The sequence below is a fragment of the Prionailurus viverrinus genome, chromosome D1 (genome assembly GCF_022837055.1).
Source record: "Prionailurus viverrinus isolate Anna chromosome D1, UM_Priviv_1.0, whole genome shotgun sequence".
Taxonomy (NCBI): Eukaryota; Metazoa; Chordata; class Mammalia; order Carnivora; family Felidae; genus Prionailurus; species Prionailurus viverrinus.
The window spans coordinates 63,969,931-63,986,676 of record NC_062570.1 but is presented as its reverse complement, the minus strand read 5'-3'; the positions used below and the strand labels follow the sequence as shown (position 1 = coordinate 63,986,676).

Genomic DNA, 16,746 nt, shown 5'->3' with positions numbered 1-16,746 from the left:
ACAAGCTTCATTTCAGTTCAAATGGTACCTCCTCAGTAAAGGCTTTTTGAGTTCCTCTGACAAAGAGTTACTCTCTATCCTGGGTTCCTAATACTTAGTATTTGGTTGAGAATTAGAAAACTCGATATTCTATTGTAATGCTTATTACATTATATTCTAATTCTCTGTTCCCTTCTCTTTCTTCTTTACTAAACAGTGCCAAATTTATGTTTTTCGTAGTGTTCTCAGTGCCTGGAACTGTCATGGTAGGGTTGAAGGTGTGGGAGCTAAGGTTAGGCGAGGAGTCAGGGAGTGGAAAACTAAAGCTGACATTTTTAAAATGGTAATATCACCAGAAAGGTAGCAGTAATAGAAAATAGGCAATGGAGAGGAAAGAGGGATTAATTAATGGTACAGTGTTTTCAAGCAGATGCAAAAATATTACCAGTAAAGAAGGATTATTTTTAGAAAGACACATCATTGATTAACCAGATAAAAGTTGTAGGAAATGATTCAGATAAGAAGAATATGCCAGAAGCATTCTTAAAATATCAATAAGATCAGGTCATTTAACTGCTCAAAACCTTCCCAAGTGTCCCCAGTATACTGAGAGTAAAGTCCAACACGATTACACCTGCTTAAAAGGCCTGTGGTGACTCTTTCTCTCTCTCTAAAAAATAAATTAAAAGAACATGAAAGGCCTGTGGTGATCAGCTCATCATCACTTCTCCTATCCCTTACTTCTCTGACTTCATCTCTCCGTTCCACTCATTCTACTCCAACCGTACTGGACTTGCTGTTCCTTACATTGTATCTCACCTTAGGATCTTTGAACTGCTTGTTCCCTTTGTCTGGAAAGCTCTTCCATCAGACAGCCAAATGGCTGTCACATTCTTCATGATTCTGCTCAATAAGGCCTATCCTGATCACCCTATTTGAAATATGAACCTGCTCAACTCTCTGCAGTTGTGATTTTCCTTACCTTGCTCTATTTATTTTATCCACAGAACATATCAGTTCTTACATTTATATCTCTATCGTGTATATTCAAAGTCCTGAGAAGTACCATATTTACTACCTGTATCCTTCTACTAGGATGTAACTTCTTAAGATTAGGGCTTGTTTTTGTCTGTTTTGGTCAGGGAGCTATTTCAAGCATCTAGAATAGTGCCTGTCACATAATAGGTGCTCAATGAGTATCTGTGAAAATAATGAATTTAACATAAAAGAGATGGGGTCTCTGATAGATGGTTTTCCTGAAAAATGGGATGTGTAGAGCAGATGGAACGACTGGTCTTAGATAAGTAAAGTAGGAATGAGCAAAGATGTCAGAAGGTGAGCATAATGACTTGATAGTGGGAAGCTGAATAAATATGTATCCTAGAGCTTCATTTGTAAAATAGAAGGTAAAATTGTGCTGAGTGTCAGAGAAAAGAGTGAGGATGGCAGATTGGAGATCAGAGGCAAGAGTCTTTGAGAAACATGGAGAGTGAATTGATTTAAAACATTGTGTAGGATAGCCATTGTTTGTGAACGAGTTGAGCTACATGACCATAAATTTATAGCAGTAATCATTTGTCTTCTTTTTATTAAGTTTATTTTATTTTATTTATTTGAGAGAGACAGTGTGAGTGGGAGAGGCAAAGAGAGAGGGAGAGAGAGAGTCCCAAGCAGACTCCGTGCTGCCAACACAGAGCCTGATGCTGGGCCTAAGCCAAAATCAAGAGTTGGACACTTAACTAACGGAGCCCAACTGAGCCACCCAGGTGCCCCTCATCTGCCTTCTTTTGTGAGTTTTCTCCAACAGGGCTCAGCTGCTCAGGTGCAAATAAGAAAGTCCCATTAGTTTTCTTCTGAAGGCAATGTTAGGAACTTCTCCTATATACCTGAGTATATATCTTTTTTGTTTTAATGTTTATTTATTTATTTGGGTGGGGGGCAGAGAGAGAGAGAGAATCTTAAGCTCCATGCTGTTAGCCCAGAGCCCTATATGGAGCTCCATCACACAAATCATGAGATCATGACCTGAGCAGAAATCAAGAGTTGGATGCTTAACTGACTGAGCCACCCAATCGCCCCAAGTATGTATCTTTCTTATGGCTGTAACACACTAAACTCTAATGGCTTGTTCACTTGTATCTTCTTCTCAAGACTTTGAATAGGGAAATATGACTTTTTCTTCTTTATATTTTCAAAATGCAGTGTGGGACCAGGCACCCAATAAGTATTCAATAGATCTTTCTCTTAACTACTAACAATACTATAAATTGTTTATGATTTGTTGAATTGTTTAATATGATATCCTTTTTTGACTCTTAAGGGAATTAAAATTTAGATAATCTGAGGTTTGCTTCAGATTATATACAGTTAGCCAGAGATAGATCATGGACTAAAATTCAGGTCTTAAAATTATATGTCCCAGTGGTCTGTAGTTTTCATGCTTTAGTACACTCTGAGTACTGGGGCCCCTTTGTCCATGTCAAGTCTCTTGTTATGTTACTCTTTTGTTTTCTATGATTCCTAAAATACCAGAAATGAATGAGTGTGCATTTACATGTAAAAATTCCTTCACAACATTGTACTGTAATTGTTCCAGTTTAGGCTAGGTGCTTCTATACTGCCTCACAACTGGGGTAAAAATGACCTCCCTGAGAGAGTTGTTAAAATTAATTAAAGGATAACTTCTTTTTAGTGGAGGAAGAAGTCAAATTTGAGTTATATTTTACTGTGGTAATTTTTCCCACACACATAACCAACTACTTTATTGGAGATCTGGGGGTTTTGGCCCACACAGTACATAATAAATCAGAAATCACTACTAAACACCTCGGAAATTTCACATCTTGTGCTTTTCAGTTCCCTAAATTCTGCTTTTCCCTTTCCAGGTCATCTCTATTGGTCTCGAAAAAGATGTTTCTATTTTAAGATTAATTTTGTTTATAATCTCAAGCCAACTTTTATCTCTACTTTTCTCTTTCTTCTATCCTCACTTGTGAAGAAAGTGTTTTTAAATTTCAGTTCTCTCTTTGATCCTATTGTGCTGTAGGAAACCTTCTGAGTTGTTGAATCTCCTGAGTCCCCACTCTCAAGGTAACTTCTTAAATGCAACTTGTGTTCAGCAATGTCCAGATTGAGGAGGGTTTTCAGAGTCAAGGAGTAGAGAGAATTAATCAAGTAACACTTCTGAGAGTATCAAAATTTTGAACCAGTCTTTGAAGAAGATATAGATGAACTATACAAATTAATTTGGAATCAAATGTGAACCATTTTATATGTATATATAAAACCATTATATATGTATATATAAAAGTATTTTATATATACATATATACATATACACATGTATATATAAAATAGTATAGTATTTAGTATATATGTATATATAAAATACTATTATTAGGAGCCATCTAAAAAATAAAAATGTGTTTAATTATTCAAGAGAGCAGACAGTCTTCATTCAATTTTTAAGTCCATGGCCCTAAAAATAGGCAAGTAATTGTTAACTACTTTGGCCAGCATCCTGAAAAGACCATCCTGAAGAGTGCACCAAAGGCAGAAATTCTCCTGGTCAGGAGGGTGTTTTCCAGTTGATATTTTATTTTCTCCAGAATTTTAACTATGCTGTTTCCCTGTCCTGCCCTTGGCTCTTGTTCCAACCATGATGGTCTTTTGCCTTATAACTGCCTGTGAAACCTGGAAATATGCTGATAAGGAAAGTATTTACTCCTAGTACTACCTGACGACATTTCTGACCTAGATCTGAAGGACTAAATCCTGAATCTGACCTCATGATTCTGCTTTAAGATTCATTGTTTGTCTGTTTTGTGCTTTTACCAACTATTAAATCCTTTTTTATTTTTACAAGATTCTTATAATTATCACTTATTTCATCCAGTTGACAATCATAACTTATGTAATGATTTCCTCACTCTTAGGTATCATAATGTTATGAACCTCTTCATACATATGTTTTCTGGTATTAGTTTGAATTAAATTCTCATGAGTAAAATTATCTTAATAAAGGGTATTATTGTTTTAATGACTCTTAAACTTGGTATATGGACTTTATAAACATTAACTTTAGCAAAATACATTAATTATTATTAGTTTATCAAAGAAAATTAAAATTTTCCTTTAACCATAGTTCCTTTTTTTAAAAAATTTTTTTAACGTTTATTTATTTTTGAGACAGAGAGAGACAGAACATGAACAGGGGAGGGGCAGAGAGAGAGGGAGACACAGAATCTGAAACAGGCTCCAGGCTCTGAGCAGTCAGCACAGAGCCTGACGTGGGGCTCGAACTCACGGACCATGAGATCATGACCTGAGCCGAAGGCGGACGCTTAACTGACCGAGCCACCCAGGCGCCCCTAACCACAGTTTCTAATGCTATAATTTTGTAAGTGGGAAATTATGGTGCTGGGAGAGAATTATATATATATATATGACAGCTCAAGCGTTTTTGAATATACAATGATATTAGAGGAATAGAGAGGGTATCTCTTCAGCCTCATTTATGTTTGCCACTATTTTTTTTTAAAAATTTATTTAAATTCTAGTTAACATACAGTGCAATATTGGTTTCTTTGGATTCTTAACATTGTGTCTTTGGTGGATTTGTTTTCAGGCTCTGTTCTGACATCTGATTTTCTGGGGAGGATCTTGTGGCCTTTCAGGACTGCCAAATCATGCCCTGGGACCAGATTGTGGCACTAGGGTTAAGTTTAATGATAAAGTACCTACAGCCTGAGGGCCCCTTGCTACTAATGTGGATCTCATTCTTTGATTTGTGCTATTTTCATTAAATCCTTTGTCTTTTGGTGTCTTAGTCATGTCAAAGGAAAATACCACCTATGTTAGTGAATTCATCCTCGTGGGCTTCCATACTTCCCCTTGGCTACAGGTTCTGCTTTTCCTTCTCTTCCTCATCACCTACCTGTTTGTGCTGCTGGAGAATTTGGTTATCATTCTCACTGTATGGGTTACTGGGTCCCTGCACAAGCCTATGTACTATTTTCTGGGCACCATGTCCTTTCTGGAGACTTGGTATGTATCTGTCACAGTCCCTAAGATGTTGGCTGGATTCCTACTTCGTCCCAATACCATCTCCTTCCTGGGATGCATGATCCAACTCTATTTCTTCATCTCACTTGCCTGTACTGAATGTGTGCTCTTGGCTGCCATGGCCTATGACCGTTACGTGGCTATATGTTGTCCTCTTCGTTATCCAGCCATGATGACCACAGGATTTTGCGTTCAGCTGACCATCAGTTCCTGGGTGAGTGGCTTCACCATCTCCATGGCAAAGGTATACTTCATCTCCCGAGTTGCCTTCTGTGGCAATAATATCTTGAACCATTTTTTCTGTGATGTTTCTCCTATCCTCAAACTGGCCTGCATGGATTTTTCTATGGCTGAGATGGTAGACTTTGTGCTAGCCATTCTCATTCTTGTGTTTCCCCTCTCAGCCACTGTCCTTTCCTATGGCTTCATTGTCTCTACCATCCTGCACATTCCCTCAGCCACTGGGCAGTGGAAGACCTTCTCCACCTGTGCCTCTCACCTTACAGTGGTGGTCATCTTCTATACAGCTGTGATCTTCATGTATGTCCGACCTCGAGCCATTGCTTCATTCAATTCTAACAAATTGATCTCAGCCATATATGCAGTCTTTACTCCCATGCTCAACCCTATTATCTATTGCCTGAGGAACAAGGAGGTCAAAGATGCCATCAGAAAAACCATGTCTAGTGGCCAAGCCCTTTTCTTGAGAGATTGTCTTTGCTAAAGAGACTCAGACATGTCTTCTCTTTTCATTTAACTTAATCTCAAAAAAAAACACTTATATTAGGTAAAAGTCTGCAATTATAAACACACTGACTTAGTACACAATTGAAGGATAAGAGGCAAAAAAAAAAATCAGAGGAAATCTCCTTTTCTTTCAGGCCTTAATTAAATGCTTCTTTTTCTAATGTAGTGAGTGAAATAACCAGAACTTTAAGAGACATATATTGATACTGGAGTTTTAAAATAATTTTATTTTTATGAAGATGCTAAGAAATAATCAGTTATTATCCAACTAGTTTTTATAGTTCTATTTTATAGTTCCATTTTGATTTTGTTTTGTTTTTATTAATTTTTTTAATTTTTTAAAATGTTCTATTTATTTTTGAGAGACAGACAGAGTACAAGTGGGGGAGGGGCAGAGAGAGAGGGAGACACAGAATCAGAAGCAGGCTCCAGGCTCTGAGCTGGAGCTCAACTTTTGGTTAGTCAGCACAGAGCCCAATGCGGGGCTCTAACTCACAAACCGTGAGATCATGACCTGAGCCCAAGTCAGACGCTTAACCAACTGAGCCACCCAGGCACCCCAATTTTGTTTTGTCTTAAAAGCCCTCTTTTTCTTAGGGGGAGTAAACAAAAAGAGGTTCTGCTATCATTAACTTCATGGCTAGGACCTGTTTATTGCTTCCTAGAGGGTTAGGGGCCTGGTTCCTTTTATAATCAATTGATGATATCTCATTTTAATCACTTTCTCAAATTTAAGAAAATATGAAAGAAAAGCTTCTTTTAGGCTGTAACAGAAATACCGCAAGGTAGACAGCATGCAACACTTATCATGGCAGAGAGAAAGCAAATTTAACATACATTTGTGTGTATATATGTGTTTGTGTGTATAAATATAGTTATATATTATTATATGCAATATTTACACATAACAATTATGTAATTTTAGAATATAAAAATGTATAGAGTTTCAATAAACTATATGTATTTAATATATAACTTCATGCTTTAATTTTTTTCCTTTGTTGGAATTTCTACATGTGTAATTTTTCAGATGTTATAGAGTCAGCAGCTAGACCCTCAGAAAACCTAGTAGCAATTCATTAAAGCCCATTCCTTTTCAGGTAAAGGAAGCATTGACATTGACAAGAGGCCACAAAAGTGCTTTTGCTTAGATGGTACTTAGCCTAGATGTGCAGCATTTTCCGAGGTTTCCGAGAACATTCCTCTTCTCATTTGTTTCCTTTTTGATTGTGGAAAGGCAGATGCAATATCCTACTATATACTTTCAGTCAGACATTATAAAATGATAGACGAGAGATGGATTCTGTCTGGCTCAGCAACAATATTGGATGAGTGAATTAATGAAATATAGTCTGTAGAGAGTTTAAGGATGGCAGGCATACTATTTTACCCCAACACTTTGGAAACCACATTACATAAGTTTAATTGGGTTATTGATACCGTATTTGCTTTGTTTTGACTTTATTCACATTGTAATTACATGGTCTTCCCATTTTGTATTAAGTTTTTGTATAACGTCACATGGGGTTGTTTTAATTTAATTTTATATAGATTATTATATTTTACAGACTGTGGTAGTTTCCAATTTACCTGAACCTGTTATTTTCTCCTGGTCTTCCTTATTTGTAGCCTAACAACTGTACATTCATAATAATATATATAATTTTTATTTTACTTATTTTTTTTTACTGTTTGCTTATTTTTGAGAGAAAGAGAGAGACAGAGTGTGAGTGAGGGAGGGGCAAAGAAAGAGAGGGAGACACAGAATCTGAAGCAGGCTCCAGGCTCTGAGCTGTCAGTACAGAGCCCTACATGGGTCTTGAACTCAAGAACTGCAAGATCATGACCTGAGCCAAAGTCAGATGCTTAACCAATTGAGCCACCTAGGTGCCTCTGTACCATTTTTCTTTAGTCAAAAAGAAGCACTATGGGCCATGGCCTTCACACAGGCACTGAAAATAATATAACATGCTCTATCTTGAATCATATCATTTCTACCCCATCTTAGAATTTTTTTAGTCTTTTTGTCAAAAGACAGCAGTGTTGGGGCACCTGGGTGGCTCAGTCGGTTGAGCGTCCAACTTCAGCTCAGGTCATGATCTCACACTCTGTGAGTTCGAGCCCCGTGTTGGGCTCTTTGCTGACAGCTCAGAGCCTGGAGCCCACTTCAGATTCTGTGTCTCCCCCTCTCTCTGCCCCTCCCCTGCTCATGCTCTGTCTCTCTCTGTCTCAAAAATAAATAAAAACATTTTTAAAAAATTTAAAAAGATAGCAGTGTTATGCTGTATATATTTCTGCTTGAAAATCTTCGTTAATTCCTAATGGCCAATTAGTGCTATTTTGAAACCTCACAACATTATTTTTTGTTCTTAAATTAAAAAAAAATTTTTTTAACGTTTATTTTACTTTTGAGACAGAGACAGAGCATGAACAGGGGAGGGGCAGAGAGAGAGGGAGACACAGAATCGGAAGCAGGCTCCAGGCTCTGAGCCATCAGCCCAGAGCCCGACGCGGGGCTCGAACTCACGAACCATGAGATCGTGACCTGGGCTGAAGTCGGACGCTTAACCAACTGAGCCACCCAGGTGCCCCCTTAAAATTCTTTTTAATTTTGGTTAGGTTAAGCAGCCCTGCCTGTGGTCATTTATTATTCTAATCTCAACTATCATCTATATTTATGAACTGACATTCCTTTTCTAGTCTAGACTGTCTGATTTTTAAAGTTTTCTATATAGCCATTAGATCAGTTGTTATACAAATCCTCTGTGTACTTACTTACCTTCTAATTTATTTGGTGAACTGGATTTCCAAGAGAGTTAACTTATTGTTTCTATAACAGTGCATTGTTCTCTGTCCACTTATGATGTGTTTGCTTTTTATGTTTCTTTTACTTTAATATTTAAAATATTTTACTTTCAAATATTTAAAACATTCAGAAAAGTATAAAAGGGTACAATTAACGATTTCATCCACAACTCAGATTTTAAGAATTAAAGATCAAAAACTATATGTAATTAAGTTTTATATTGTGCTACATATTTAATGTTATACTCCAGTTATAACTATGTTATTTTGTTCAAAATTCAAAGAGTGACATTCAAGAAGGAAAGACAGTGTGACTTGTATCTGAAAAGAAATATGCAGAGAAGGAGGTGGATAGAAAAGGCTGTAGTTTTCCTGGACATCCATCAGACAGTGAACCAGCAAGAAAGTGATGGATAAACTGTCAAAACTCAGGGTAGCCAGAAGTTTTCTAGGTGACTAAATTGGTAAAATTTTCCCTTTACTGCAGAAAAATGTATATTGAATGTACAAGTAAGGGTGCAAACAAATAAATAGAACCAGTAGGAGATGTATATTAAGAGATTTATTACATGGAGCTGGCTTATGCAGTTGTGGGGATGGCAAGGCAAATCTGAAATTTATAGGGCAGGCTGTCAGAAAAGGCAGCCCGGAAGTCTCAAGCAGCTAAAGCTGCTTCCCACAGGTGTAACTTCTTTTCCTCAGGGAAGTCTCAGTTCTGCTCTTACAGCCTTTCAACTGATTGAATCAGCCTCCTCTAGATTATCTAGAATAATCTTTCATACTTAAAGTCATCTGATTATGGACTTTAACCACTTCTACAAAATACCTTCACAGCAACACCTAGATTAATGTTTGTTTGAAAAAGTGGGGACTAAAGCCTAGCCAAATTGACACATAAAACTGACCACGACGGTCCATCTCTTGTCAACTTGGCACTCATACACATCTCTTTAAACCACACCCTCTTCAAATAAAGACAATAACGAAGTCATACTTCTACCTACCACAATACAACTTAACTTGCATATATTCTAACTGAAAATATGCTAAATCTTGCTCCAGAAGATGCAAAGTCCTTAGAGGATGTTTGCTCTTCTCCTGTAACTCAAATACTGTGACATAAAGTTAATTTCTTAACATATCTTATGTTGCGTGGTATAGGGATAAAGGAGATAAGGAATGAAAACATATTTGTGATATATATATGCACACCAAGAGAGGAGGTATTGTTGTACCTCCTAATGGAAACATTCCTTCCTTTGGGACTAAGACCTCTAGGCCAGGAAAGTCACAGGGACAGGATACAAAAATTTTACTAAGACTCACTAGGGGTAATAAGGAATGGAGCCACTCCTATTTTTACCCCTTGATTGCTGGATATATGCCTATTGGTAGTGGGAGAAATGGCACTATAGATTGGATGCTGATTCAGAGCACACACAGTATCCTGGAGGACATTTCTCCAGCCCTACAAAGTATCACAATCTAGCTGGTACTGTAACTGGCCCTTTAAGAGGTTTTCCACCATACAATCCAACCAACTACTTCAGTGATGGTGGAGAAAATGGTAAGATCAGTGAATTCCATGAGGATGGGCCCATTGCTATAATTCATTTACTGTGAAGTGTACCGCATTTATTGATCTGAAGCAATGCTATGTGGAAGAGCATGACAGTGGATAAGGTCATTCTGTAAGTCCACAGATAGTAGTTTTGACATAAGCATTGCATTTAGGAAAGGCAAATCTATATCCAGGGTTAGTGTCTCTTGCAGTGAGAACACAGTGCTGCCCCTTCCATGTTACAAGTGTTCTAATATAAGACCCATGTCAGAGGGATAGTTGTCTATTTTTTTCATTGATATATAACTTAGCACCTCACATCTGGCACATAGGAGTCCAATAACTATTGAGTAAGAAAATTTAAAAAGAAAACATATCTATGGAGGGAAAATAAAGCAGGAAATCCTGTATGCATTTGTCTTAGTTAATTTGCTCTGAGATACTCACTTATGTTCAGTGAAAGGATTACCTCTTGGGGAAAGACTAAGAGTCTTGCTTCCACACCTTTTCTGAGACCATGTAGGGTCTTCATTATACCATGGGTCTTGGAGCAGATTGGTAGTACTAGCCCAAGACATGGTCACTAAATGCACAGTCAGGGATGTGAAAATGGCCCTCTGTTTTCCTTTACAGGTGAAGGGTTCCCTCTGGGCCAGCAGAGCTCATTTACTGACAGAAGAAAGCAGAGGTGGAAGGTCAGGAATCATACCTAGGGGATTTATTAAAATCCTATCTCCTAGACTAGGATCTCCAGCGAGGGAATACGTCAGCTGGGGAGAGATTTCCCTTTAAATAAAGCTTCTGGGGAGGAGAGGGGGATCAAAGTCATTGTCCTCACACAGGAAGGCAAAAGAACCACCCCCAAAACAGGGCCCTGGCTCACTGTGGCCCTCAGGGAAAGTGAGGCCAGTCATTTTAGGTTCTCCTTTTGGGTTTTCTCATATCCCCTTCCTTGGATTTTTCCTTTATTCAGCTTTTCCTTCAGAGCCCAATAGGAGTGGAAGCATTTTTAAAAGCCTAAGCAGTGACCTCAGCCTGACAATTGTTTGAGGGCTAGAAAAATTCCTTTACAGGGTGACTGATCAGAGAAGCAGTCTGTCCTAACTCCTCACACAAGAGAGGAGACAGGCAACCTCTTATTCCTACATGACTCTTCTCTCAGTAGTATTGGCCATTCAGAGACAAGGCTACCCATTCCCAGAGAAGGTCTGCCAAGCCAGAGAAGGCCCTGTCTCACTGACCTCCCATACCTCCTCACAGCAGATACTTACCCAAATTCTGGCAAAAGCCACTTTATTCACCAATTTCTATCTGCACTCCTTGGCTCTCTCATATAAGCTATTACATCTTGCAGTAAAATCTACCGGCAGTGTCTCCTGTCCATCTGAGGTAAGGACTTTATCTTTGGGAGATATGGCTTCCAGGCCATAAAAATAATAATAATAATTAATAATAATAATAATAATAATAATAATTAAGGACAAGGATTTTTTTTAAAAATTAATGTTTATTTTTGAGAGAGAGAGAGAGACAGTGTGAGCAGGGGAACGGCAGAGAGAGAGGGAGACACAGATCCGAAGCAGGCTCCAGGCTCTGAGTCACCCAGGCACCCAGGGCTAGGAATTTTGAATATGGGTCTGGAATGTGTTGAGCTGGATAATGTAAGTCAGCTGACAAAAATAAATACGTAGATAATACAGAATATTGTAATATTGTCATTGTGATGCATAAGTTACTTTTAATTCTAGTATAGATGCTAAAACTATGCACTTTGCAGGAGAAAACAGTCCTTCAGTTTTTTCCCGCTAAGTCAATACCTCTTTCCTTCTATCTATCTCATTCATCTATACACACTGAGCAAATGGACTTCTCATTCTTATGGGATTTTCTGGTTCCTTAAACACTCTCAATTCTTCTTTTATCACCTCCCAAACTAGCTTTTCTTGATTTATTTCCATTGCAAATATCTAGCCAATCACCAATGATTATTGTTTCTGCCTCCAACGTGTGTTTATTATATATGTGCTATTTTCCTGATCCATCTTACCTGGATGACCACAATCACTTCTGGACATATCTTTGTTGTTGTTCCAAGTTTGTATTTAAATTCTAGCTAACATATAGTGTAATATTGGTTTCAGGAGTAGGATTTAGTGATTCATCACTTCCATATAATTCACTCTTGTCCATCTTCCACCCATTACTCTTTCAACTATAACCCTACAACTATAAGGGTTACTTTAAAAACTTTTTTAATGTTCACTTATTTTTGAGAGAGAGACAGAATGTGGGCAGGGGAGGTGCAGAGAGAGGGAGACACAGAATTTGCAACAGGCTCCAGACTCTGAGCTGTCAGCATAGAGCCTAACCCAGGGCTCAAACTCACAAACTATGAGATCATGACCTGAGCCAAAGTTAGATGCTTAACTGACTAAGCCACCCAGGCACCCCTAAGAGTTACTTTTAAAAATTGTCTGATGTCACACCTGTGTGTGTGTGTGTGTGTGTGTGTGCGCACTGCATTCCATATCACCTAGAAGTACAAGCATGATTTGGAACATATCTATCTCTCCAAATTTATCTCAGTTACTACCTGCCTCATCAGTCTTCATTTAGCTTCTCAGAAATTACAAGCTGTTTTCTATTTCAGAGATTCTGCATATAATGCATTACATATAATGCATTACATTACATTATATAATGCATATAATGCATTACTCAGGAGCCTCTTCACTCGTCTTCATTTGAATCATTTATACTCATCTTTATTTTTTTAATTTTTTTTGTTAATGTTTATTTTTGAGAGACAGAGACAGAGCACAAGGAGGAGAGGGGCAGAGAGAGGAGACACAGAATCAGAAGCAGGCTCCAGGCTCTGAGCTGTCAGCACAGATTCTGACCTGGGGCTCAAACTCACAAGCCCTGAGCTGAAGTCAAACACTCAACCAACTAACTGAGCCACCCAGGCGGCCCCTATGCTCGTCTTTAAAAACTGAGCTTGAAATTCACACTGTCAGAGAGGTATTTTCTTTTCTGTCTTTTTTTTTAAATAAAAATAGTATTTTTTATCAAGTAGAATTACTCATCTACTGAGCTTGAAATTCACACTCTCAGAGAGGTATTTTCTTTTCTGTCTTTTTTTTTTTAATAAAAATAGTATTTTTTATCAAGTAGAATTACTCATCATGTGAGATGGGGCATCCCTTCTGTGAAGGCAGAAAGGGAGAAACATGATTTGATTGATACAGAAGAAGAGTAGAAATAGTCTCCCTTTTCTCATATTCTAAGCCTGCATAATACACAAAATATAATCCCTGGAGGATATTTACCATGTAAATCCTTGGATTGAGAGTAACTTGTTCTTCAAGTGTTCAAAAGATGAGCAAACATTTCTACTAAATTTTAACTTGATAAATGAGCAATTTTGCAATACAAATAGTATGTGAGGTCGAACATCACATGATCATAACTGAGCCAATGGTTCTTTTCTGTCTTTCTCTCTCTCTTTCTCATTGCGGGATTGTTGGTGATCATCTCCCATGCTCAGATCCTGGGTCTCAGACTGCAGTGTTTAGCAGAAATCAGTGATTATTCAGAATGTTGGAAGATGCCCACAACTGACACTAGTGTATTTTTTGTCACTTCAAAGAACCTATGGACAGTCTTTTGCTTTTCCATTCAAGATTAAGCTTAGAAATGCTTTGCTTCATTCTAGGTCAGGCTGCCTGAAGATATAGACCCTTCCTCTGCTGCCTTCTTGCCAGTTACATTTTTTAAAATATAATTTATTGTCAAGTTAGCTAACATACAGTGTATGAGTGTGCTCTTGGCTTCAGATATAGATTCCCACGATTCATTGTTTACATGAAACACCCAGTGCTCATCCCAACAAGTGCCCACCTCATGCCCATCACCCATTTTCCCCTTCCCCACATCTCCCCCGCCATCAATCCTCAGTTTGTTCTCTGTATTTAAGAGTATCTTATGGTTTTCCTCCCTCTCTGTTAGAAACTAATTTTTCCCCTTCCCAACTCCCATGGCCTTCTGCTAAATTTTTCAAATTCCACATATGAGTGAAAACATGATATCTTTCTTTGACTTATTTCACTTAGCATAATACCCTCCAGTTCCATCCACGTTGTTGCAAATGAAAATATTTTATTCTTTCTCATTGCCAAGTAGTATTCCAGTGTATATATAAACCACACCTTCATTATCCATTCATCAGTCAATGGACTCTCTCTGCCCCTCCCCCACTCTGTCTCTTTCTCTCTCTCTCTCTCTCTAAATAAATAAATAAACAAACAAACATTAGATATGTTCTTTCTATACCGACGTTCTTGAGGGTTTTTATTAAGAAAGATGCTGTATTTTGTCAAATACTTTTTCTACATCTATTGACAAGATCATATGGTTCTTATCCTTTCTTCTACTAATGTGATGTATCATATTGATTGATTTACAAATATTGAACCAGAGAGGTACTTTCTTAAAATTTTTTTTTAATGTTTATGCATTTTGAGAGACAGAGAGATATGGAGCATGAGTGGCAGAGAGAGAGGGAGACACAGAATTAGAAGTAGGTTCCAGGCTCTGAGCTGTCACCACAGAGCCCAACGTGGGGCTTGAACTCATGAACCATAAGATCATGACCTGAGCTGAAGCCGGATGCTTAACCAACTGAGCCACCCAGGCACCCCAAGAGGTATTTTCTTAGTTACCAATCTACATGAGAACCACTATCTCTTCTTTTTCATTATGATAATTTTCACAGTTTGTGATTACACCTATTATTTTTAGAGAGGAGAGGAGGTGCAAGTGAGTGAGGGGCAGATAGAAGGAGAGAGAGAGAGAGAGAAGCAAGGCTCTCCCGAAGCAGAGCACAAGCTCACCTGATGTGGCACTTGAACTCACAGACTGTGAGATCATGAACTGACCTGAAGTCAGATGCTTAACTGACGGAGCAACCCAGACGCTCCTACACCTATTTTTCAATGCCGTTCATAAGAACGTAACTGAAGATAAGTGCTCCTCAAGATAAGTGTACACTTATCTTTTTTTAAAATAGTTTCCTTTTTTAAATGTTTTTATTTATTTTTGAGACAGAGAGAGACAAAGCATGAGTGGGGAAGGGGCGGAGAGAGAGGGAGCCACAGAATCTGAAGCAGGCTCCAGGCTCTGAGCTGTAAGCACAGAGCCCGACGCCAGGCTGGAACTCACAGACTGTGAGATCGTGACCTGAGCTGAAGTCGGACCCTTAACCAACTGAGCCACCCAGGAGCCCCAAGTGTCGACTTTTCTTGATGAGCAGTGAGTAATATATAGAATTGTTGAATCCTCTATTGTACATCTGAAACCAATTTAATACTATGTGTTAACTGTACTGGAATAAAAATTTTAAAAAATGAAGCCTGTTCCTGGGTGGCACAGTCGATTAAGCATTGGACTCTTGATATCAGCTTAGGTCATGATCTCATGGTTCGTGAGTTCAAGCCTCCCATCAGGCTCTGTGCTGATGGTGCAGAACCTGCTTGGGATTCTGTCTCTCCTTCTCTCTGCCCCTGCCCCGCTTGTGCACTCTCTCTCTCTTTCTCTCTCTCTCTCTCAAAATAAAGATATAAACTTAAAAAAAAAAGTAAAAATCAGAGATGGTGAAAAAAAAAAGAATATAACTTAATGTGGTCAGGTGTTCTCTATGTTATGTACTCCACTCTATGCTTGGGAGCTATCTTGTGCTTGGCACACAAGAGGCATGGGAGGGGATGGTTCTTCTCTCTCCCAAAATTTGCTTCTATGTCAAGGAAATAGTAATGTAAGACACCTAGTCTTTACTCTCTCCTCATTTCTTCTCAAGGAAGGGAGGAACATAATCCAATTACAGAAAGAACTCAGATAAATTTCTTTTTTTGAAAGATACAATTGCTAGTACTTGGCCTATCCTGTTCCCCTTTCCCACTATTCCTTCCTTGTGGGAAAACTGACTTATTCCTATATTGCCTGTGATTGCAAAAGTAATTATGTCCATTTGGGGGTTGGTATTAGGAAACCCATTGCTGACTGACATATAGGCTTCATTCTCAAATTTCTGTTTTATGAAAAACAGGGGTGACACTTTGGCTTGCACAAATATCTTCTTTCTCAATTGGTTCAAAACCTGGGTGGGAGAGAGGGAAATACATATTAGCCCTCTCAAAGACCCTATATCTCCTGAAAAGGAGTCTGGTTAGCATGTGCCCAGATTTTCCCTTTAATCTTTCCCATTAAGTTGCTCCACATTTTTCAGAAAAAGTAAATGGCAGAGTAGAAGTATAAGGCAGAGACAAGCCCAGAATTATTGCACAATGGGACTCCCCTAACATTGAGGGAAACATCAGAAGTAGGGAAGAAGTGTGCTCTTTTGCAACATGTTATCGGTACATAATGCTGAGTTAATTCATGAATGAAAAAGTATAGTACAATATGATAAATCGAACAACTAATCTTGCTGATCAAAGGCTATAATATTATAAAGCCAAGGAGTCTCCATATATCACATCAGAACTACTTTACCTAGATCTTGTGTAATTTCAGACAAGTAAAGAAACCACAGA

General features: G+C 38.2%; 1 protein-coding gene across 1 annotated transcript; it reads left to right on the top strand.

The window, feature by feature from the left end:
- Positions 1-4,810: 4,810 nt before the first annotated feature.
- On the top strand, positions 4,811-5,767 carry LOC125177249 (olfactory receptor 6). Its single transcript, XM_047879388.1, has one exon. The coding sequence runs from the start codon at positions 4,811-4,813 to the stop codon at positions 5,765-5,767; it is 957 nt and encodes a 318-aa protein (XP_047735344.1).
- The last annotated feature ends 10,979 nt before the right edge of the window (positions 5,768-16,746 follow it).